The 24,093-nt window shown below is 37.0% G+C and overlaps 2 protein-coding genes across 6 annotated transcripts in view; one reads left to right on the forward strand and one right to left on the reverse strand.

Annotated features, from left to right (window-relative positions):
• Positions 1-14,057, forward strand: part of ponzr6 (plac8 onzin related protein 6) — a 29,633-nt gene extending 15,576 nt beyond the window's left edge. For 4 of the 5 annotated variants that reach the window (XM_062993322.1, XM_062993320.1, XM_062993323.1 and 1 more), the window contains 4 exons: positions 352-428; positions 7,755-7,876; positions 11,318-11,478; positions 12,877-14,057. In XM_062993322.1, the coding sequence (XP_062849392.1) occupies positions 7,768-7,876; positions 11,318-11,478; positions 12,877-13,149 (543 nt within the window). In that variant the 5' untranslated portion in view covers positions 352-428; positions 7,755-7,767 and the 3' untranslated portion in view covers positions 13,150-14,057. The remainder of the gene's footprint in view (positions 1-351; positions 429-7,754; positions 7,877-11,317; positions 11,479-12,876) is intronic. The other variant, XM_062993324.1, reaches the window with a different exon arrangement.
• Positions 14,058-19,031: 4,974 nt separating this feature from the next.
• tifa (TRAF interacting protein with forkhead associated domain) lies at positions 19,032-22,177 on the reverse strand. The gene is made up of 2 exons (XM_062993325.1): positions 22,083-22,177; positions 19,032-20,095 (listed from the first exon to the last, which is right to left on the reverse strand). Exon 2 carries the CDS (start codon positions 20,052-20,054, stop codon positions 19,476-19,478), a length of 579 nt encoding a protein of 192 aa, XP_062849395.1. The 5' UTR covers positions 20,055-20,095; positions 22,083-22,177; the 3' UTR covers positions 19,032-19,475.
• Between the last annotated feature and the right edge of the window lie 1,916 nt (positions 22,178-24,093).

The raw sequence follows: 24,093 nt of genomic DNA on the forward strand, positions 1-24,093 counted from the left end.
CTATTAGGTATTAGGCTGATAAGATAATGTATTGTGTAATATTGTGCCAATAGAGAATTATAAGTTGATCAGTGATCTGAGTTGGCACAAGAAACATTCCTTACTATTTTTTACAAGCAAGGTGAAGTCAGTTCATTTATTCATCCAGTACATCAGATAATCCCATTACATCTGTGTTTGTTTTAGTACATAATTAATACACATTGGTAGTTGACCTTGCATGCTGTATAAATAAATGGTCGATAAACTCTTTAACCCAGCCTAAGGTGTTGCCAAAGCAAGCTGCAGTATTGTCTTGAAAATAGGTGTGCCAGACTCATGTGTCCTTCCCCTTACCTGTGCTTTGCCCAGGTGACTGCTGACGTTACACAGAGAGGGAAAAAGATCCACCTGCTTTGTGTTCACAACTCACATTGGACTGCCAACAGGTATGCTGTTTTTTTCTATTATACATATGTGAATTATATGCTTTGTGATTTATTGGCTTAGATTAACTTTCAAATTTATTTGTTTAATGAAACAAGAAGTAGTAAACTGAGTAAAAGAAAATAGATTTACAGAACTCTTATGTGAGACCATTAAGTGAAGTGCTTCTGTGCCCATGTAGAAAAGAGAAGTGTAATGCCCAAAATAGGAAATTCAGAGGGTATGTTAGTTTTTAAATTGATGTTGTTCTTTCCATTGTTGTTTTATGGATTATCAAGTTCTTCAAGAGGAACACACTCCAGATCATTTAGTTTCTTACCAAATACAGTCCTGATTATTAAAGTGCTAGACTTTATTTTGATTAGAGATGCATTTGTTCTCTTGATGGCTTAATGGTTGTAAGTAAACACTGCGTACTAAAACACATAAATCCTGTGCAAACAGCACTAAAAGGGAAACACAGAAAGAGTAAATGAAATGGGATTTAGTGAAAGCGAGTTCCATTTGCCTGTGGTAGTGAATGCCCATTTGCAAGTTAAATGCAGGTTCATATTGAAAAGAAATGTGTTGGGGTTTTTTTTCATTCAAGGCTCTCAAATATCCATGTGAGTCGTGTTCCTAAATGTGATGAAAACAGGGGCAAAACTGGTCCTGCAGGCCGAATGGCCACTACTAGCAGGGCTAAGTTTCATGGCCTCTGTTTGTTCTGTGTACAGTGAGATCCAAAGTAACACTTTCCATGCCAACGCAGCAATGTTAAACATGACAAAACTGCAAACAAGCCATGAAGAATGAATGACTGTCTAAAATAGGCTGTTTAATAGTCATTAGAAGGTAATTAATTTTACTCAGTTTAATACTATTATGACCTAACAGGGTGATTTTAATATTTATACACAAAACAATCAACACCCATCAAATTAGTTAATTGATGACAGCAGGTAGTAATAATGCCTCAGAAGATAATATTAACGCACATAATAATGCACAACATACAGTGAGTTCTGAGACCACTAGTGAACATGCTTCTATTTTTTATTTATTATTCTTGTTTTTTATTACAAATCATATGCCCAGCATGACAATTTGAATGAAATGTTAAATCTATACATTATATATATCATTTTTTTTGCCTGTTTCCGTATTTTGTGGTTAGTACAGTGGATCATTCTGGCCCACATACCTGATTTGGCACATGCCCTGATGCGGGCTTGGGATCAGTACTGAAGGTGTACTGACAAGTGCACCTCCCAATTACTGAGCTGTTTGGCCTTTATACAAGATTTCTGAGTGTGTCTTCTCGAGTTTGTGACCACTTTGTTGAAAAGAGCAGTTGTGGGGTTGGATGAGAAGGCCTGGCTCAGAGTTCAATGTTCCAGTTTATACCAAAGAGTTTCATTTGGTTTAAGGTCAGGGAAATGTAAAAGGAAAAAAGCCTCCAAAAAGTGACAGTTGGGAGCATATCTTTCTATTTTATAAAATTGATTTTATACACTCCTTAGCAATAGCTGTGGCTGAAACACCCGAACATATTGATAAGGAGAGGTGTTTACGTATATTTGGCCATATGGTGTTTTATGCTGCTCAGTCAGAGGTGTAGTTTCAGAGGTTTTATATCAACAAATCTTCATAATTTATTTAATAAAAATCAGCTCCACAGAGAGTGTGGAAATCATGTAGAACAGTAAAATGAACATAAACAAAATAAGCAGAGCTATATTTGCATTCTGTGTGTAGATTTTACACAAAGTCAATGCCAGTTTGTTACAAGCTCTAACTAAACATGCTATTTAAAATGAATAGAGACACTCACAACGTTAGTGGAGTTATTATAAGATGATAATAAGTTCTTAATACTAGGACAAGAGTTTCTGTTTGTGATGTCAATGCCTAACATTTGTCCTGTTCAGATATGAATCTTAAACATCATGTGTAAACAGATCTGGCAACTGTGCACTGAGGATGCATTATGAATCAGCACTTCTCTGTGTAAATTTGTAGCTCGGTTCCCGGTTGAAATCAACCGTCAGCTATTGGAAATAAATTAATTGAATTTGTACTGACAGCACAAATGGAACAATTACATCCATGTCTACTGTTGCTGACTTGTTTAATAGTTTACTGTCTGTGTGGGGTTTGGCATGTTCTTTCCATTTTGGCACGGTTGTCTTTCTGTACAACGGTTCCCGCCTCTTACACATAAGGATGACTAGATAATTAACCTTTGGTATGAGAATGAATACTTTCCGACAGCTAACTAGCACCCTGTGTAGGGAACGTTACCTTTTGCTTCCACCCAGTTTCTCCAGGATCAGCTCCAGACAAGGTAAACCAGTTGTGCAACAGATTTGAGATATGAGATATAGGAAACTGTAACTTGCTAGTGTGAGTCAAGTTCCTTGTTTGTGATCCTCCCAAAATGATTAACTGTGACATAATTACTGATCCATTTTATCTATTAAATTGCATTGCTATTGTCCTAATTCAGGTGGTGGAACAACCTTTGAACGCCACAACAAATAAAAAATCATGAGCCAGTGTGAAAAATATCAGGGAAGGGCAGCAGCAAGCTAAGCGGCACGCCACACTTAATAGAAAACAATGGCACAGCCAACACAAAAGCCGTTTTGACGTGTATTATGTTAATTACATAATAATGCACAACATACAGTGAGTTCTGAGACCACTAGTGAACATGCTTCTATTTTTTATTTATTATTCTTGTTTTTTATTACAAATCATATGCATCAATTTGAATGAAATGTTAAATCTATACATTATATATATCTTTTTTTTTGCCTGCTTCCGTATTTTGTGGTTGCTACAGTGGATCATTCTGGCCCACATACCTGATTTGGCACATGCCCTGATGCGGGCTTGGGATCAGCACTGAAGGTGTACTGACAAGTGCACCTCCCAATTGCTGAGCTGTTTGGCCTTTATACAAGATTTCTGAGTGTCTTCTCGAGTTTGTGACCACTTTGTTGAAAAGAGCAGTTGTGGGGTTGGATGAGAAGGCCTGGCTCAGAGTTCAATGTTCCAGTTTATACCAAAGAGTTTCATTTGGTTTAAGGTCAGGGAAATGTAAAAGGAAAAAAGCCTCCAAAAAGTGACAGTTGGGAGCATATCTTTCTATTTTATAAAATTGATTTTATACACTCCTTAGCAATAGCTGTGGCTGAAACACCCGAACATATTGATAAGGAGAGGTGTTTACGTATATTTGGCCATATGGTGTTTTATGCTGCTCAGTCAGAGGTGTAGTTTCAGAGGTTTTATATCAACAAATCTTCATAATTTATTTAATAAAAATCAGCTCCACAGAGAGTGTGGAAATCATGTAGAACAGTAAAATGAACATAAACAAAATAAGCAGAGCTATATTTGCATTCTGTGTGTAGATTTTACACAAAGTCAATGCCAGTTTGTTACAAGCTCTAACTAAACATGCTATTTAAAATGAATAGAGACACTCACAACGTTAGTGGAGTTATTATAAGATGATAATAAGTTCTTAATACTAGGACAAGAGTTTCTGTTTGTGATGTCAATGCCTAACATTTGTCCTGTTCAGATATGAATCTTAAACATCATGTGTAAACAGATCTGGCAACTGTGCACTGAGGATGCATTATGAATCAGCACTTCTCTGTGTAAATTTGTAGCTCGGTTCCCGGTTGAAATCAACCGTCAGCTATTGGAAATAAATTAATTGAATTTGTACTGACAGCACAAATGGAACAATTACATCCATGTCTACTGTTGCTGACTTGTTTAATAGTTTACTGTCTGTGTGGGGTTTGGCATGTTCTTTCCATTTTGGCACGGTTGTCTTTCTGTACAACGGTTCCCGCCTCTTACACATAAGGATGACTAGATAATTAACCTTTGGTATGAGAATGAATACTTTCCGACAGCTAACTAGCACCCGGTGTAGGGAACGTTACCTTTTGCTTCCACCCAGTTTCTCCAGGATCAGCTCCAGACAAGGTAAACCAGTTGTGCAACAGATTTGAGATATGAGATATAGGAAACTGTAACTTGCTAGTGTGAGTCAAGTTCCTTGTTTGTGATCCTCCCAAAATGATTAACTGTGACATAATTACTGATCCATTTTATCTATTAAATTGCATTGCTATTGTCCTAATTCAAGTGGTGGAACAACCTTTGAACGCCACAACAAATAAAAAATCATGAGCCAGTGTGAAAAATATCAGGGAAGGGCAGCAGCAAGCTAAGCGGCACGCCACACTTTATAGAAAACAATGGCACAGCCAACACAAAAGCCGTTTTGACGTGTATTATGTTAATGTACTTTATAGCAGTGTTGGATTTGTATTCATTTCTTTTATTGGTCTCATTCTGGGGTTAAATGGAAAAAACATATTTATAAAACATATTTTATAACATTATTGTGGGTTTTCTAAAAATTTGACCGAATTCATTGCGAATGATATACACACAGCAATTTCGATTATTAATTTGGTAGTCTACAAAGCTCTACAATGTAAATTACCTTTGTGGCATGGTCTCCTAATTCCTTGTATGTATTGTTCTACTTCAAATTGTGGAACTAACTACTGTACACTATTAACATAGTTACTTTATTCATTCATTTATCCTGAGTAAATGCTTCGTTTTGATCAAGGTCACAGTGGGTACATAGTTTTGGGATACTTGGACAAAGTGCTGGTCCACTGTAGGGTCTCACATTGACATTAACTTACTTTTTATTCACTACCTACACTAGTCTGGTTAATAGCATGCTTTCGTAAATTGAGGAAAACCAGAATTCCAGTAAGAAACTCACAGGGAAACCGGGAAAACATGTTGTTTCAGGACCAATGCTAACAAACTATCTTGTAACACAAACATAAGCACACATTAACCAGTCCCACCAGGGTTGTGCTGTTTTTGTAAATATGACAGAATACATTGATTTATTTGCCTTGTCATTTAGAGTTTGTGAGTTTGAGTGCTGACTATGCCAAATTTGGGCATCTGTGAGCGCGTTTTAGTGGACAAGGGCAGTATGTGTCTCCTCAGAACTTATGGAATAGCTTAATTACATGAAACAGGAAAGTTGAGGAAACTAGTAAAATTGAGTCCAAAATTCAGGATATTCTTTAAAATACTGTGTGGTGAAAAACTGGTAGTCAAGTGTTGCGGTCCAAAGAAATGTGTCCAGGTGTACAAGTTTCCCCCTGATTTTCTGTCAGATGTTTTGGAATTGCTTTGCTCTGGCTCAGTCTGCATTCTGTATGTGATCTTTTCTTTGTATAGTTGTGTATGTAGTTGTGTGCTTACAGTAATTGCAAAAGCATTTCCTGCAGACATACAGGTTTAGTGCAGAAATAGTGCAGTAATTGTGCCAAAATATTTGCCTGCAGATATTATGATTATTGCTTGCATTTGCATGGATTTGCAAACACAAACTCCTGATTATACTGTCAACGTAGTCATTTATGGCTTATTGGAAAGCAGCAATGCGTCACTAGTCACAGAAGACAATTTATCACTGATATAAAGAAGGTCACCTTACTTGTAGTGGAGCCAGTAAAGTACACAGAGGGCATAAACTGGAGAAAGTGGAGTGTGTAAATGGAGTGGTGTGTTTAAAGGTGGTGCTAAGGGCAGTGGGACCAACTTTCTTTATGGCCAAAAGTATGTGGGCACACCTTCTAATGAGTGGGTTTGGCTATTACAGAAACACCTTCTGCTAACAGGTGCATACAGTTTAAAAGTACACATACTTGTAAAAAAAAACATGTACAGCATAGCAGTGTTTAGTGTATATTGATTTCTCTTACTCCTTTCATTTTTGGGTGAAATAAAAAACCTGCACTTCTTTTTTAAATTTTTTTTATCATTTTGTGGGGGTTTTTTCTGGATATATGACCAAAACTCCTGGGTTGATAATATACATACAGCATTTAAGATTATTAATTTGGTGGTGTACAAAGTTATATAATATTTTTTTCTGGACATATGACCAAAACTGTTGGGTTGATAATATACAGTACATACAGATTATTAATTTGGTGGTGTACAAAGTATAATATTATTTACCTTTTAGTGGCATGGTCTCTTATTATTTTTTATTACAGCTAGTAACTTTTCCATGACTGGCTAGTTCCACTGCACTAGTTGGACTGGGCCATGTCCATTAAAATAGAAGTCTAAAAAGGATTTTCAGGATTTTTTATGGAGCCATTTATAAAAATAATTTCAGTCCTATGATCATCTGTACAAACAACTGTCTAAAACTGTCTTTTTGCCATCATTGAATAAAAACCCAAAACTGTCATTTTGCACTAAATCTGTCTACATGGCCAGATAAAATACAAAAACCATTAAAAACAGTTTCATCTTTAAATTAATATTAGAAGCATGGTGACACTGTTCAATGTGATTTGATGCTGGCATACCCAAAAGTAGTGTTTGCTCTAAAAGCTCTTTTTTCTTTGTCCATGCCATTAGCAACATACTTCAGGCAGTCAGTTTGCACTCCGGTGCAAAATGCCCCAAAACTGACTGCCTGAAGTATGTTGCTAATGGCCATGGCGATGGAAAGCACACTTTACTGTCAACAGTGTCACCTGTGTTATAGTAACTTTTTGTTTTTTAAGCTTTTGGTGCTACTTGAATTACACCTGACCATGCAAGCATTTTTTTGGTATAAGGTTACAGTTTGTATAAATGACAATTATTTGTATTGTACTAAAGTTTAAAATGGCTCCAAGAAACATTATGCTTTTGAACTCTGCACAGAAATTATTTGTGTTTGCACATAGTTTAGGTAAAGTCATAGTGAACCTTTTGGTTGCAGGTGAAAAATCTGAGTCTAATTCAAGCAAGAAAATATGACATTGCTTATTGTTAATGGAATGTTTCTTTGTGTGTTTTGTGTAGCTAGGCTTAACAATGGTTCGACACTTGAAGTCAAAAACTAATTAAAGATTTAGATGTGCATGTTAAATAGTAAAGGGTATAGAAGAAAGTACTAGATCTATAAGTTGCATTGACAAAACAAATTGAATAGCAGTGATTTGGCCATAACCCTACCTGGGGTCAGCTAAGATTTAAATGTGGTCACAAGATTTTTTTTTCAACAAACTTTTAATATGGAGTTCTAGTCAAATAAATATGATGTATGGCTATTATTTAATTCAAAGCTTCTAGCTGATCTAAAGTGGCCATGTTACCCTGCTTTGGATTTTTTTTAAGTAGACTTGATATGCTTAAAGGTTTATTGGCAAATTCCAAAAGTAATAGTCCAGAACTTAATACTTTCAGTAATATAACACAAAGCAATGTATGTTTTTCAGGGATATATAAAAAATGGCTTCTACTACAGTCACCGTGCAGCCAGGAGTTATCATTCCTGCCGGAGCCAAGACTGCTCAGTGGAGCAGTGGATTGTGTGACTGCTGTGAGGACATGAGCATCTGTAAGTATGTGTATAGGCAGCTTTGTAAATGCTGTGTAAGAGAGAGCTTTTTCCAAAACTTTGTTAACAATTGTAAAGTTAAACAGGCCATATCTTACTTAAGCTCTGAGAGCATTTTCATAGTAAATACAATAAGTTGGTATTGTATTTAGGCTACATTATTTAATTTACGTTTACCTGTAATCAGAGATGGGGACTCGCACACACAGCGACTTCAGACTCGACTTGGACTCATTTCAAATGACTCGGACTCGCAAAAAATGACTTGTGGACAACAAAAGTCAGCAACATTAGTTATGTGTGACAATTATATATATATCATTCTGATCGTGTTATTTTCTGCTCTCTAATAACGCTCCGGCCATCTATAACCCGCAACCCGTGTTTGGATTTTGGCCGCTGTGCCGTAATTTGCAATGAAAACAAAACGTCAGTTTAAGCTTTTAACTGGTACCTAGGAAAGTAAAGGCACTAAGTAAAATGGCAAAATACAGTCGCTAATCTGTTGTTGTTTTTTGAACTTACATATTATTTGTTTATTTCTATGCTACATTTCCAATATATGTTTTGTGTATATTATATTGACTCGTGACTTGACTCGGACTCTAGCCTAAAGACTCGTAACTTGACTCGGACTTTAGCCTAAAGACTCGTGACTTGACTCGAGCTCTAGCCTAATGACTAGTGACTCAACTCGGACTCGTATTTTGTGACTTGTGAACATCTCTGCCTGTAATTAAAAAAACATAACTTAAACAACAGGATACATTTTTAAAAAATCCAACTAGAATCATGTGTAAAGCACTTTAGGGATAAGAGTTTTTCTGTGAGATAAAAGTGCATATATTTAAAAATGTAATGACATCTTTTTAAATTTTGGACTAAATGCAAACATTTTTGTCCTTCACAGCACAGTATTCTGCTGCTATTAGGTTACATTCATTTACATGAGAGTAGGATAACATGTGTTTCCTTTACTATACATGTAAGAGTATTTGAGAAGTCTTTTTATTAGTACTCATTAGGCCAAAAATTTACTATTTATCTGTTTAATTTTTTATTATTTTCTATTAAGTATGTATTGCATTGTGCGGCCATTAGACTCCTAAACACTGACATGCCTCCCACAACAACCTGCTAACCTGCTATTTAACTTGCACACAGCAGTGCACTTTCACTTTCCATCATATGTATATCATTTGCACACTGATTTGCATGCTCATTTAATTTGATTGCAATTGTGACTACACACACTATATACGTTCAAGGGTTAGGGGCCCTGCTCAAAGGCACAACAATGGAAAGCTGGCAGTGTTTGGGGCTTAAACCAGCAACCTTCCAATTAATAGTCCAGAACTTCAACTGCTGTGCTACCACAGCCTTGAGAGTGGCAGATTATTACAAAGAATCTTAGTACGCACAGAAGAAGTAACATGGCGAGTGTATAAATACATAAGTTGGCTTCATATTTATTGGAGAAGGCATGTGCTAGCCTGCAACCCTTCTCCGCCAGTTTCAACATTAGAAGACAGGTAGAGGTTGCCAGATATAATTGTATTGTTTTAAAGCATGTTTTGATACCTCAACCAGACGGTAGAAGTTACTGTTGCAGTGGCAAGGACAGTAGCACTGCCAAGACTCGAACTTAAGCATGTTAGATAGCTGCACCACCCAAGTGCCCAAAAATTTCCTTAAACAATACCCAGGATTATGCTGCTTCTTTTGTCTGTTCATTTTGACCCAATAGTTCTTTGTATTACCTTTAAATCTTGTTTTGTTTGTTGACCTTTATTTGTATTGTTAATTTCTGTACTTTTCTATTCATTGTTTATGCACCTATTTAGCATTAATATCTAGTCTTTTAAATATGTTTTAGATTTGTCATATTCTACGTATCCCCTCAGCTTTTGTATGTCTTTTCATGTCTGTGTGGACACCCGGTTGGCCGATAACACCACTGAGTGGGCTAGCGTAAAACACCACTGTACCACTTGAGCACTCATTACATAACATGTATTAACTACTATTTGTATTCATTATTTTGAACAACAGTATTTTATATGAATTGTCATAAGTAAAAAAAATTTATTTATGTTTTTATTTATTTATTTATGTAATTATGTTTTAAGCTAAAGGACTTTCACTAGAGTAGTCATTTATTTTATGTAACAGTACAATTACAGGTACTAGGTTTAATGACCTTTTCTAGAGGTTTTTATTTTTAAAACTTTCTTCTTTTTAAATCTTGCTTCTTTAATTTAATATTTTGAAGTAATAATACTTAAACTAATTTGTTGAGGTTAAAGCTGTACTTTTTAAAGTACTTCTAATTTAAGCAAATAATATTATTTTTAAAAAATGGACTTATTTATATATAACATTAGTTTTACCTTAGTATTGTGGCTTCACTATAGTCAGGGAAGAGGCAGCATCGCCACAATATTCATGCTTAGTTAACAGTATTTATACTAACTTTTACCTAATTTTACGTATTATTTTAAGATATTATTTTTATTAGATAAAGGTCTGAATAAACGTTAGCATTAACGTACTAGAAAACGAAAACAGGTGCAAGTCACGTAGGACATGGTTGCCAGATTGCTACTAGGCTTTCAGCCAAAACGTGGTTCTAAATGTGCTGCAAGCCGAAGCCTGATAGATTACTAGCTGATAAATTATTGTGTGAATATGTGAATATGGGCGTAGCAAAGAAGTCCTCTTGACAAGAATGAATTACCTGTCAGTCAAACTTTTGACGTGGGGAATATGTAGGTCTATTTAAATTTTAGCTGCTTTATAATTAAGCAATAGAACACGAGAGGGAGTGTGTTATGGCGAATAACATCACGGCTGTGATTCGGTCGTAGATCATCACAGCCGTGATGTTATTCGCCATAACACACTCCCTCTCGTGTGCCTAAAAAGGTTGAAAACCCCTGCCCTACACAGTGCGCTAGATTGTATATCAGATAACGGATTTAAAACGCAACCGGGAAAAAAAGTCTGTGTCGCCTGCGTGCGCGTTTGTGTGCATGAAGCTTGTCGTTAATGGCAACGCGTCAGCGGAGTAATACAGTTGTGGTGTGAAAAGACCGTGCTGTTATCACATATATCGGCACGGTTAGAACGCTTCTCAACCAATCAGATTGTAAGGTCGGAACTAACTGTTGTATAAAGCAATACAATACATGGCCACCATTCACAGCGTGTTTGAGGAAACCGCCCAATCTGGCAACACAGGTAGTGCCCCTTGGGTAATGCAGTTTATACACGGTTATACACTTAACGGTAGAACTGCTTTTACTTAATAATCTTATTTTTGAGTAACAATACTTTTACTTCAGCAAGGACTCTGGCTACATTACCCAAACTATTTTATTCATCCTGACCAATTATACTGTCATTACGATTCATAAATGCTTTTTGTGCAAATGTGTACAGGTTGTTTTGGACTCTGGTGCCCTTGCTGTATGATGTGTACAACGAGCCAAGAGTTTGGGGAATGCCTCTGTCTCCCTCTTCTGGATTACTGTTGCGGTGCAATAATACCGCCTGTCACCTTGTCCATGAGAAGCTCCATGAGAGAGAGATACCGGCTTCAGGTACCCAAAGATCCGAGCTGCACCTTCACTAAACAGTAACATTCAGCTTAGCTTAACACGTTGTCTGATGCATAAACTGTGACATTACTGTTGTACTTTTTTCCAGCTTTTCTATTGTTGTTTAATGAGAACAGTATAGGACAGTATTACTGACCGAATCCAGCATGTTTTTATTTATTTATTTTAATTTTTTTTATATAATTTTTCCCACTTTTCCCCCCAATTTTCTCCCCTAATCTAGTCGTGTCCAATTACCCTGATTGCGTCCTCTATACTGATTTGACCCTTCATCACTGACTGAGGACACCTCTCAACTGACATACGCCAGTACAGTCAGTACAGACTGCATTTTTCACCTGCACGAGTCGAGTTCATACACCGACGGGCACTGTGTACGGAGGGCCACACCCCCATCAGCACTATTCCTCAGCCCTGTGCAGGCGCCATCAGTCAGCCAGCAGGGGCCGCAGTCGCACCAGTTATGAGGACCTACGATCCGACTTTTTACCTCTAACCCTGAACAACAGCCAATCGTTGTTCATGCAGCCGCGCCAACCCAGTCGGAAAGGCAGAGCTGAGATTCGATACGATGTATTTGAAACCCCAACTCTGGTGCGCTAGCGTACTTTACCGCTGCGACACCTGAGCAGCTTGTGTTGATTTGTTGTATTGCAGATTTCAGGACAAATGCATGCTTACTGCACAGTAAATATTTAGAGATTATTAAAATGCTTGACTGGCATTTCTCCCAGCCAGTGATTCTTGAAACAGAAAGCCCATGTTATGTGTTAGAAATTAGATTGAAGATATTGCAGGAATTATTGTTTTATTTTATTAATGCACATTTACCAGTTATGTGCTGAATTTAACAGGTTGTAATAAAAAATGTGCAAACGTTAAGACAATTCATGTTATGTTTTATAAATGACTTACTGTCATGTTATGTCATGTCATTTATGTTATGTTTTATGTTCAAGTAAAAATTGTGTATTAGCATTTGCAGAAAATGTCATATTTAAGTTTTTCTGTAGAGGATCTGTAAACATTGATTTGGGTGTCCAAACTCTTTTATTAGACATATGGTATGTCTAAATGGAATATCAATGATTCAATTCTTTTTAAGCAATAAGGATATATAAACCCGACTCGTCAAATTCTTCCCACCTAGTTATCACCAGAAATAACTGTCACCTTAAAAGAATAAATACAATAATAAGTAAATGTTTTCAGTTTTCAGTCGTCTATGGATAGCAAAACTGATAGTATGGAATTAAGCTAATTACCAACAAATTATTCAGCTTTATTAAGGGTGTCAGTAATTCTAGAACAGACTGTATATTGTTAGATAATATTATTATAACATTATAATAATATTATAATATTCTGCTTTCTCCTCAGGGCACTATGTGTGATGACTGTTGCGTGGTGCGCTGTTGTACTCTCTGTGCCTGGTGTCAGATGGCCAGAGAGCTGAAGTTTCGCAGGCAGCCCCACGTGTTTGTAAACCCTCCGGTGAACATCACTTACCAACAGCAGATGCAGTCACCTTATCAACCCCCACCGATGAACCCGGTCTACCAGGCACCAATGCCAAGCGGTCCACCCGCTTACAACCAGCATTTCAAGCAAGATCAGCATGAGTCTGCGGCATTATATCCATCTGTTCAGTGAGCAGATATTGCACTATTGCAACTTCATTACAAAATGTTCATCAGATTATCGTTTATATAACCTACCGATAGCTGTTATAATCACTTAATAACCTAACAAATATATTTTTGTAGAAATTCTATGTAGAGTGTATGGCCAATTGTTTGTGGTCGTGGCTATTAACTTGTTAAACTTCCTATTCCAAAGCCATGTGAAAAAACATGGAATTGTCTCCACCCTCCAATCCACATGCGGCTGTAACAGGATACATTGCTCTTTTTGTAGTGTGTCTGTGAACCCATTTAGTATAAGCCCATTTAGTCAAAAGAGCATTTGCTAGGTTAAGCAAGTTCATACTTACGCCAGAGATGGTCAGTGATCTGTGCAGGCCACTGGAGTTCGTCCACACCAATTTGTCGGTATTTAGCGGACGCTTTTATCCAAAGCAACTTACAGTATACAGTCTAAGCAACATGCCTTTTCATAAACCATAAACGGCTCTAAGCAAGGCCCCTAACCCGCAATTGCTTGCGTTGTATTTGTTCACAATCACAACTGTAAGTCGCTTTGGATAAAAGTAATTCATAAATGTAAATTGGATGGTGTCTACATACTTTTGGCCATGTATATTTTGCACCTTACTAAATTTCATTGCTTTATATCATATAACGATTTGATAATAAACATTTTTTGTTTGCTTCTCCACCCTATATAGATATTAGCATGTATGTTTTACAATATTACCTTCAGTATCATATTTGGTGTACCACCATCAATATTGACTACATTTCAGCCTCTTTCTCTTTTTAATAAATTTTTCACATTTCATTTTAACCCATATTTGTGTGTTAACTCTTTGTATTAATAAATACATATAGTTAGTGTCATGCAACCGCTTTATTTTAACTAATAGCTGACAAGCTTATGTTGTCCCATTTAAAATATGAAACAAAAATTGTTAATTCTCTTAAATCTTTATTTAACTGACAAAGGTAGAAATAAAATATTTCCAATATTTCCACTGATCAATTTCATTGTATTTTATTAATATAAGTACATTTAGAATTTGATGCCTGCAACACTCTCAAAAAAGTTGAGACAGAGGCATGTTTAGCTTTGTGTTTCATCATTTTTCCTGTTAATGAGACCTTTACAAGATTTGGGAACTGAGGACACTAATTGACACTAAATTTTCTGCATTTTGGCTTGATATGAAACTAGAGCTGTTCAACAGGACGTTGTATTCATTTACAGTGACCCTTACTTTGGGGTTTTACTGGTCTACTAAGAAAATCCCACTGATCAGCTGATGCTAATCCTACACTAGTTACCAGTTATGGCTGGCCCGTCTGGTCCGATCCAACAGACAAGCTACTGTAGCTCAAATTGCTGAAGAAGTTAATTCTGGTTCTGATTGAAAGGTATTAGAACACACAGTGCATCACAGTTTGTTGTGTATGGGGCTGCAAAATGGCTTGATACGAAACTAGAGCTGTTCAACAAGACGTTGTATTCATTTACAATGACCCCTACTTTGGGGTTTTACTGGTCCACTAAGAAAATCCCACTGATCAGCTGATGCTAATCCTACAACAGTTACAGTTGCAATCAAAATCATTCAATCCCTATTGCAAATTAGGTTTATTAGTAAAATTTAACTGCAAACTCAGCTGTTTGCAATAAACCAATCATTTCTTCATTCATTCATTGTTTAACCACCACTTTATCCTGGTCAGTGTCACTGTGGATCTGATTAATTGGGCGAAAGGCAGGAAACACCCAGGACAGATCACCAGTCCATCATATCTATGTATTTATTGAAGGAAACCCAAGCAGACACATGTAGAACATGCAAACTCCACACAGAAAGGATCTCATGAATCAAACCCAGGCCCTTTTTGCTGTGAGGTGACAGCGCTACCCATTGTGCCCCTATTAACCAATCAATAGGAAATAGCTAAGGAATGTAAGGCAGCGAGTGAACATTTTATCCTCAAACCTGATGTGTTAGAAGCAGGAAATGGGCAACTGTAAGGATTTGAGAGAGTTTGACAAGGGCCAAATTGTGATGGCTAGTTGACTGGGTCAGAGCATCTCCAGCTCTCGTGGGATGTTCCCAGTCTGCAGTGGTCAATATCTATTAAAAATGGTCTAAGGAAGAAACAGTGGTACACCGACGACAGGGTCATGGGCGGCCAAAGCTCATTGATGCACGTGGGAAGCGAAGGCTGGCCCGTGTGGTCCGATCCAACAGACGAGCTACTGTAGCTCAGATTGCTAAAGAAGTTAATGCTGGTTCTGAGGTGTCAGAATACACAGTGCATCACAATTTGTCGCGTATGTGGCTGACAAATGGGGGACCAACACAATATTAGGAAGGTGGTCATAATGTTATGCCTGATCTGTGTATATAGAAAAGCCAAAAGGCAATCACCTAGGCAGTAAAGTTTTCTTAAAGTTTAAATAACTTAAACCTTAAAGTTACAGTAATTATAGATATAATTAAAGGTAAAGTAAGTAAGGTGATATTCAAAGATCAACCATACTCACAGTTTTAGTTGATGTGTGTGTTAGTGTTAGGTGTTTGTGACTTCAACATCACTTAACATCTGTTGCAAGACAATATCATGCTGCACATCACTGCTATCAAACAAACCTGACAGAAACTTAAGAATTTTATGAATTGTATCTATTTATAAAGGTATTACTCAGGTACTTTTATTGTCTGTACAATAACGACGTGTGGGCTTCTTTTTGTCCTAGACTGCCCACTCCTGGTCCATTTTGTCGTCTGCTGGCACAAGCGTTAATGTGACAACGGTCCTGTGAATGTTTGTTTTGTTGCTATGATTGAACCATTTAGCGTAATAGCGTATAGAACTTCCTGCTGTGAAACAATAAACAGAGGTGTAAACTTTCATGATCATGTCTAATCAAAACTCACCTTTCAGGCAAACTCAACAGTTTACATCTTATATGTGGATTGGATAGTTACTAGAGTTTCACTATTTTTGTTGTCGGTAGTCAAATAATTCAAATGACCTATTTAGACCTATAGAGCTATTTCACTGCTATTTAACTATTTAAATGTGAAATGGAAATAGAGCAGTGGCCCAGACAAAACAAATAAAGGCCATTTCTGTGAAAAGAAAAAACGATGTTGTAAAGTAGATACCATTTTTTACTGGTCTTTACTGAGAAAATGTGTTATTTTAAAATTACTAATTTTCTAGTTAGACATTACCAGCATTGACAGTCACTAATTTGTGCATACCAGTAGTGGGTTTTAATGGTAATGTTTGTTTAATCTATTTGTGTACTTTATGTAATACTGTGCATGCTTTATTTCTTTTTGCTGATTAAATATTAAATATATTTTTTCAAATATTTGTTTACCTTCTACAATCAGTTTATTCTTGTTTGTTTTTGTTGTTTTTAATCAGCGCTTTTTGCTTTTCATCTATGTATTTTATTATGTTTAACATTTTTGTTAAATTACTATTATTTTGTGTATAACTTAAAAAGTGGTCAGAAATGTGTTTTTCCCCAGTTTTAGCCCTGATTTGCTCATTCGCTGACAGGATTTTAATGTCACTGGCAGATGTGCCAGTTTAGAGGCAAATCAGCCTTCGCTCTGGGCCTAAAAATTGGCTCTCGATCACTATGTGTGAACTCAAAGACACCATCTGACTCAAGAAAAATACAGTATCTAGCATGCTGAATATCTGGACCTGTCAGCGACTTCAAATTCTGTAGCATAAAAAGTGTTGTGACCAGATTATGACTGGTAGCGAATGTGGTGTCAAGTTACATCCAATGAGAATGCAAGATTCGAAGTAGATTTATTTATTTATGCATTTTCTATTTTTTTATTTATGCATTTTCTCCCAATTTAGCATAGTAATTTTGTCTTTCACTGCTGGGGGATCCCTGATTGCAGTTGAGGTGGGTATACTGCTGCTCACTCCTCCGCCGACCCTCGCACAGCACTCTGCACAGGCACCTCTCTATCTGCCAATCAGGGTCCTTACACAGCGTTTGAAGAGCCCACCCACATAGCTCGGTCATCCCGCCCTAGCAGAACCTTGTCTGCTGCAGGAACTGTCAATTATGCGCGCTAGATGGCGCCAAGTTTCGAACCGAGGAGTTCAGAATCTCGGTGCTGGTGTGCTAGCGGAATATGGGCACCTGTAGATTCATAATTCACTTTCTCTGCAGAATGCTTTTTTGCTGCATATCAGTGCACAAACAACTTGGATCATGTCTGGGAAGGGAAAAGTGTGTAGTGTGTAGTGTGTGACCCCTTTTTGCTGATCAGTCATGTAATGTGCAAACCATAACGACTTAAAGACTCCTGATTACAACAGATCAAGCTGTGTAGTTGGGGAACAACACAGCAATCTGACCACTTTGAAAGTAATTTAATGTGAACTTAGTATAGGACCCACTGGCTGCTTCTGAGAGTAGGTCTGCAGACCACTAGAGCGCTTTTCTGGGTTTAAACAACTACCAATGAAAAAGCTCATGATTGAATTTACCAGTATTACTTTTTATTTAAAAAAACCCTTAACCTATTCTAACTACATTTTCTTTAACATGCAAACATACAGTTTAAACAGCTACAATAACCAACACCAATATTTATAGTATGACGGTGATCACTGTGTCCACATAATTTAGTGTTTCTGTCTTTTCACCTACTGCTAAGCAATTAATCACAGTTTCTCAGAAGTCCTTAAAACTTCCAGTAATCACATTACTTTAGACAACACAGTTATGGGTGTGTCCTGTCTAACATGACTACACCAGCACTGATCTGATAAGCTAAGATAAGCTCTACATCCGGTGATGTCATGGTTGAGATGGCAAAGCAGTAACCCATCAGACAGGTACAAGCTACAAGCATGTTTTGCAACTATTTGTTTAGAGCTCTATTATTCTATTCTAGTATTTCATTCTATCATTTGACAGTATATGACGTACAAGTTTTAAAAATAGTTTAAAACATGTATGTTCCACATAAACAAAAAATGAACAATGTAGTATTTTAGTAATTGTCCACAATTATGCCATGTTTATAATTTAAATACAACACCAAAAGACATGATTAAATATGATAAATGTATGTATTTGGGTAATTCATTTTATATTCATTTTCCTTAACTGGTTTATCCTGGTCAGGGTCATGGCAGGTTCGGTTCAACCTTGAAACACTGGGAACAAGGCAACAACACTCCGGATAGGGTGCCAATCCATCACAAAGCTTTGTCCCTTCCTCCCAAACATTGCCAATTAAGTCTGTATAGACGCTCAGTCAGAAATGATTTAAACTCTGATTTTAGCAGTGGTGGGCTAGCGTAATAGACCACTGTTGGGAGTATAAATTTTCTTTTTCTGAGATTATTATATATGAACTTGTGAGCTTTCTGTGTAACATTATAAGATGGCCTCCAAATACATAATAACCTAAAATAAAGTGCATGGAACAGTGGTCAGAAAAGAGCCACTCTTATTTGGAAGAATTTTTCAATGGTTAGCTGTAAACCAAAGTCCAGAAGTTCTGAGTGCAAACCTAACCTCTGGTTACTGTCAATTTGCCATTTTTCTCCCAAGTGTTTTCCTGTAAATACCCTGGTTGACTTCCACCTCTTAAAACACACCTAACATAAACTGGATGCATTGCTTCTAGGTGACTGATAAGTGTATATGTAATGCCTTTGTATAACATGACCTTGTTCTGACATAGGATAACTTAGATTAGTGTGCAATGTGCCATGAAGGCATTAGAATGAGTAAAATATTGCTGGAACATTGCTGGTTATTGTGACTGGTTATCCTACCTGTGTTATCCTGCCTTGCTGGGAGATGTCAGTGTTTTAACAAAAGAAACTTTAGAAACTTCAGAAACTTGGTGTTATTTATTCATTATAGTTTTGCCCTCCAAGTACAAAGTAAATGCTGGGCAAGAAGAGAACACTTTAAAAACCATTATCCTTCCTTAATCATTTCACATGTCAAGGGATCACATGCTGTCACACACATTTAAATGCTAAACGAAATACTTTAGAATGACACATTAGATAGATAATATTGTAAGATTAAATATAATGCAAAATAATACTAATACATGCTTAAATATGTTTCTCAAGAAAACAACACAAACATAAAGGCTAAATATAAAGCTTCAGTCAAAAAAGCTACAGGTATTACTAAGCCTTTATTTACATAAACATAAAACACACTTGGAAAAAGTGTAACTTAAGCAGCAATATCCATTGTTCATGATTCAGTAATAACATCCAGAACAGCACTTGGTGAACTCATCACTTGTTCATAAAGCTACAAGTTTAGCTCACATACAGAGTCTCGTCACTTTCCAGTGGCTCTTGACTAAGGGGTGGCCCATTCTGGTAATTTCTCACACTTGTATCCATCACAGCTAACCGGCAAGGCACATCTATTCCCATTTCCCTTGAAGGAGGAATATTTAGCTTCTCAAACACAACCTCAAAACACTCTTGTGCCTCCCCAAGATCCCTCCAAATCAGCAACTCGTACTTCCCAAACCGAAGGAGGGCCTTGTCCTCCAGATCAGCCCGCTCAAGGTGGCCCAGTTCAACCCCACTCACTGAAACCTTGCCTCTCTGGCTCATGTTTTGCACACTGAAGCGCATGTCCCGGCTACCGGCCTTACGATATGCATGGAAAGAGACCTGCTTTCGGGAGACATGGGTATCATTCAGCAAAAAATTGCACATTTGTCCATCTCTGCCCAGCCTGATCGGGTCTTCTGCAGAGATCTTGTAAGGATAGTTTAAATTCAGTAGGCTGTAAAGCGGTTGCATGGCTTGGTCAGGATGATACAACTGAATGTGGAGGCAAGTGAGAATCTCCTCCGTTGGCATGGATTGAGACACAGCCAGCATTGTCGCGGTCGATTTTGAGCACTTTTCTTGAGTTCAGTAATCTAGTGAAAAAAAAAAAAAAGAAAATGTAAGTTTGATAATGTGGATAGTTATGCTTCATGAGATTATATTCTTACATTTGCAGTGGTGAGCAGTATGGCAAAAAAATATATTGTACTTTTTTGTCATATCACAACACCTCATGCACACAGATTTTAAAGTTCATACAGTCTACACCACAAATTTAGACCGTTTTGACATGCCAGCAAAATAGCGAAACCATAGTATTTCAAAATCAATACTGTTGCCCAATATTGCTTCTTTTGTTTTCTATAAATAAAGGCAGAAAAAATAAATCACTGGTACAAAAACAGATTAAATAAAAGTAATATAAAAGTCATTAAATGAAAGAAAACCACACAATAAAACACCAAGTTTTTGTTCTGTCTAGAAGAGGAAAGCCTTTATTTGTCATATATACATTTACATGTGTACAGTACAGTGAAATACTGCATAGCCCAACTTGTCTGGAAGCTGGGATCAGAGCGCAGGGTCAGCCATTGTATGGAGCTGAGAGGGTTAAGGGCTTTGCTCAAGGACCCAACAGTGGCAGAGCTGGGATTCGAACTCTCAACCTTTCAGTTGATAGCCCAAAGCTCTACCCATTAGACTACCACTGAAAATACCATGTAACTTGGTTACATGTACAAAATCACATGGTAATGCACACTCACAAATCTCGTACTCACATAAAGGGAGCAATACAGAGCAGTCAATCCACCTACTAAAATTAAATAGTACAGGGACAGGGGGCCACCCAGAAATAGAACAAAAACCACCAGGACATAGGACATACAGAGTCGCTAGAATTTGTATCACAACATTTGTTTTGCTATCAAAATTGTAAATTAAACATATTAAAAACTGTACATTTAAAGAGACTGTTTTACCACCAATTCACCCTGTTTAGGGTAGCGGAGGGTTCAAATCACTGGGCGAGAAACACCATGGACAGGTTGCCAGTCCAACACACACACACACACACACACACACACACACACACACACACACACACACACACACACACACACACACACACACACACACACACACACACACACACACACACACACACACACACACACACACACACACACACACACACACACACACACACACACACACACACACACACACACACACACACACACACACACACACACACACACACACGGCAAATTTGTATCATCAATCAGTGATAGCTCAGTGGTTAAGGTACTGGACTAGTAAACAGAAGGCTGCCGGTTCAAGCCCGCCACCACCAAGTTGCCACTGTCGGGTCCCTGAGCAAGGCCCTTAACCCTCAATTGCTCATCGTGTTCCGCTCATTGTGTAAGTCGCTTTGGATAAAAGCATCTGCTAAATGCTGAAAATGTAAGTGTAAATGTAAATGCAATCAAGCTGGCTGCATGTCTTTGGACTGTGAGAGGAAACCGGAGCGCCCGGAGGAAACCCACGCAGACATGGGGAGAACATGCAATCTATTTACCACTCCACCAAGGAATCGAACCCTGGACTTTAAAAAAAAAAAAAATATTTTAATGTATGCAGGAATTAATTAAATAATTGCAGAGAGGGGAATAACCACAAAGTTCAATTTTAATGTCCAATCGCATCAGTTCGTATAAAGTCACAATGTTTTGTACATCACATACATGCCCAAAATAACAAAGGAGGGTTGCATTAGGTGTAGGGCACACGGTGTACGGGATGATCTTCTGTGACGACCGAAAGAATCAAATAAGTAAATAAATTAATACTGTGACATTACTTATACAGTGATGTGTATAAAGAGGAGTAACAATTGAGTTTAAATAGTCCTTCTGATCACATGTATAATAATCAGACATGTGTAGTCTTGTCAACACAAAATGATACATTACTGTACTTCTTTCGGATCGGTAATTCAGACTAATGTGAGTCGTTATTTACTCAGTAAATACAAAATAAAGTTAAATAACCGTACAGGAATGTTTTTGTTTATCCTACCTTAAGCACTCAGTCCACTGAAGCTTGATTATTTGCACTTTTCCAAACTTTTTTAGAAAGAAACAACATCGAAATGTACACAACCCTGCTCATCAGCAATGTAACGGAGCTAGTGAACACTCACTCTCTCTGTAGCTCTCTCTTACACCCACCCCCCCGCCACACACACACACACACACACACACACACACACACAAAGTTGCGTCAGCTCTATTGAAAAACACCATGTGATTCGGAAATTCCCGTCTTGTGTAACATTCCCATTCTTACTGCTTTTAGTTTCAAATTCTCATGCGATTTAAACAAAAATGTAAAATAGTGATACAAGCCTAAATTAAATAACACCGGATTATAAGATATTTTATATTACACAACACTAAAATATTCATCAGCATGGGTCATAATGACCTAGGTTTGATCCTTCACTTGCTATAGAAAGGTTTGCATGTTTTAGTGATTTGGTTTTCCCCTACCTCCCAAAACATGTGGAAAACTGGAATGGCTTCTCATGCCACTGGGTATTTGTAAATGAGTGTGTTGCCCTGGGCAGGGAGTATCTGATGAAGCACCATGCAATCATGGTGATCAAGGTTATTAAAATTTGTTGGGTGAAAATTTGTTAATACTTTCCATACAGGTAACAGACTTGCACCTGGGTCATTCTATAATTTGGGGTACATTTCACATCACCAAAAAGTACAAAAACAATGTTCTTTCTCAACAGAACAATCAGTGGTTCAAGTTAATATATTCCTTTAGTGTAACATATCCACTAGTTGCAAAGCTTAAACATTATTATTATTTTTTTTTATTTTAAAGGGACAGTAGATGTAGACTACTAGGTAACTTAGTTGACAGGTAACATACTTGACAATTTCCCTATTTTGACCCATAACTTCAGTGGTAGACCTTGCCTGGCTGACCACATGTCATTTCTTGAACAGAGTAATGTCTAATTTGAACATACATTTGAATTAAAATTATAAAAAAAATTGTAACCATAACAATGTATGTAACATAGTTGACGGTCAATTAATATACTCATTGACAATGTTCTATTATAGATAAAATATTTTTAAAAATAAGAGGACATTCACCACAGTTTGTTCAATATGCCCTCTACAGAGAAAAATGATATCATGTAATGCTGGTCACATAGTTTTAGAACAAACCATTTTTGAGTTGCTGAGTGGAGTTCTGTTAGTAACATAGTTGACAGAACTTTTGCGGACAATAATAAATAAATATATTTAAATTATTTAAAAGAGAAACTCAATTTAAAAAATATTATTTTTCTTTAGTATTTAAACTATTGAAATAAATAAAAAAAATAGATGTTGTTGCCCTTAATAATTTTATTCATTATTTTGAAACCAAGGCACCCTCAACTTAAAAAAACGGACACAGCAAAAACTGTTCATTTAGGAACATCATGACAAATTTCAAGCTAAATGAAGCATAGGATGCACATAATGTTTTTGTGATATTACAACATGTTTTCCATTAATAGGTAAAATATGACATTTTTAAAGAAAATAGTTAGAATAAATATAATTATTATCATTGGACATGGAATGTACCCCAAATTATAGAATAACTCACCTACTAATACACAAAATTGTTTTATGTCTACATTTGACATACCAGGAAGGAGGGACGAGATACATATGGACAAAACGTTCATATGTTTTATTTTTATACAGGGTAAAATCAGCAAATAAAAAGAAATAGTGCACTAAAGTCAGCAATAAACTGCCATACCCCTTTTCCACCCTTTTCTGGCTCTGGTTCGCGAACTTGATTTTGAACCGGTTCTGTGTGTTTCCACCGAAAAAAAGAGGTTCCAGACAGCGAACTAGCGTTCTAATCTGGCACCACAGAATACTTGGTTTTTCAGCACGAACCGTGACGTAATCGGTGGGACACCAAGGTTCTAAGAAACCTGAACAGAACCGGTTCAAGAACCATGGTTCTTTTGGTGGAAAAGCGCTATACAGTGGCTTAGTGGGTA

Source organism: Trichomycterus rosablanca, chromosome 4 (genome assembly GCF_030014385.1).
Source record: "Trichomycterus rosablanca isolate fTriRos1 chromosome 4, fTriRos1.hap1, whole genome shotgun sequence".
NCBI lineage: Eukaryota > Metazoa > Chordata > Actinopteri > Siluriformes > Trichomycteridae > Trichomycterus > Trichomycterus rosablanca.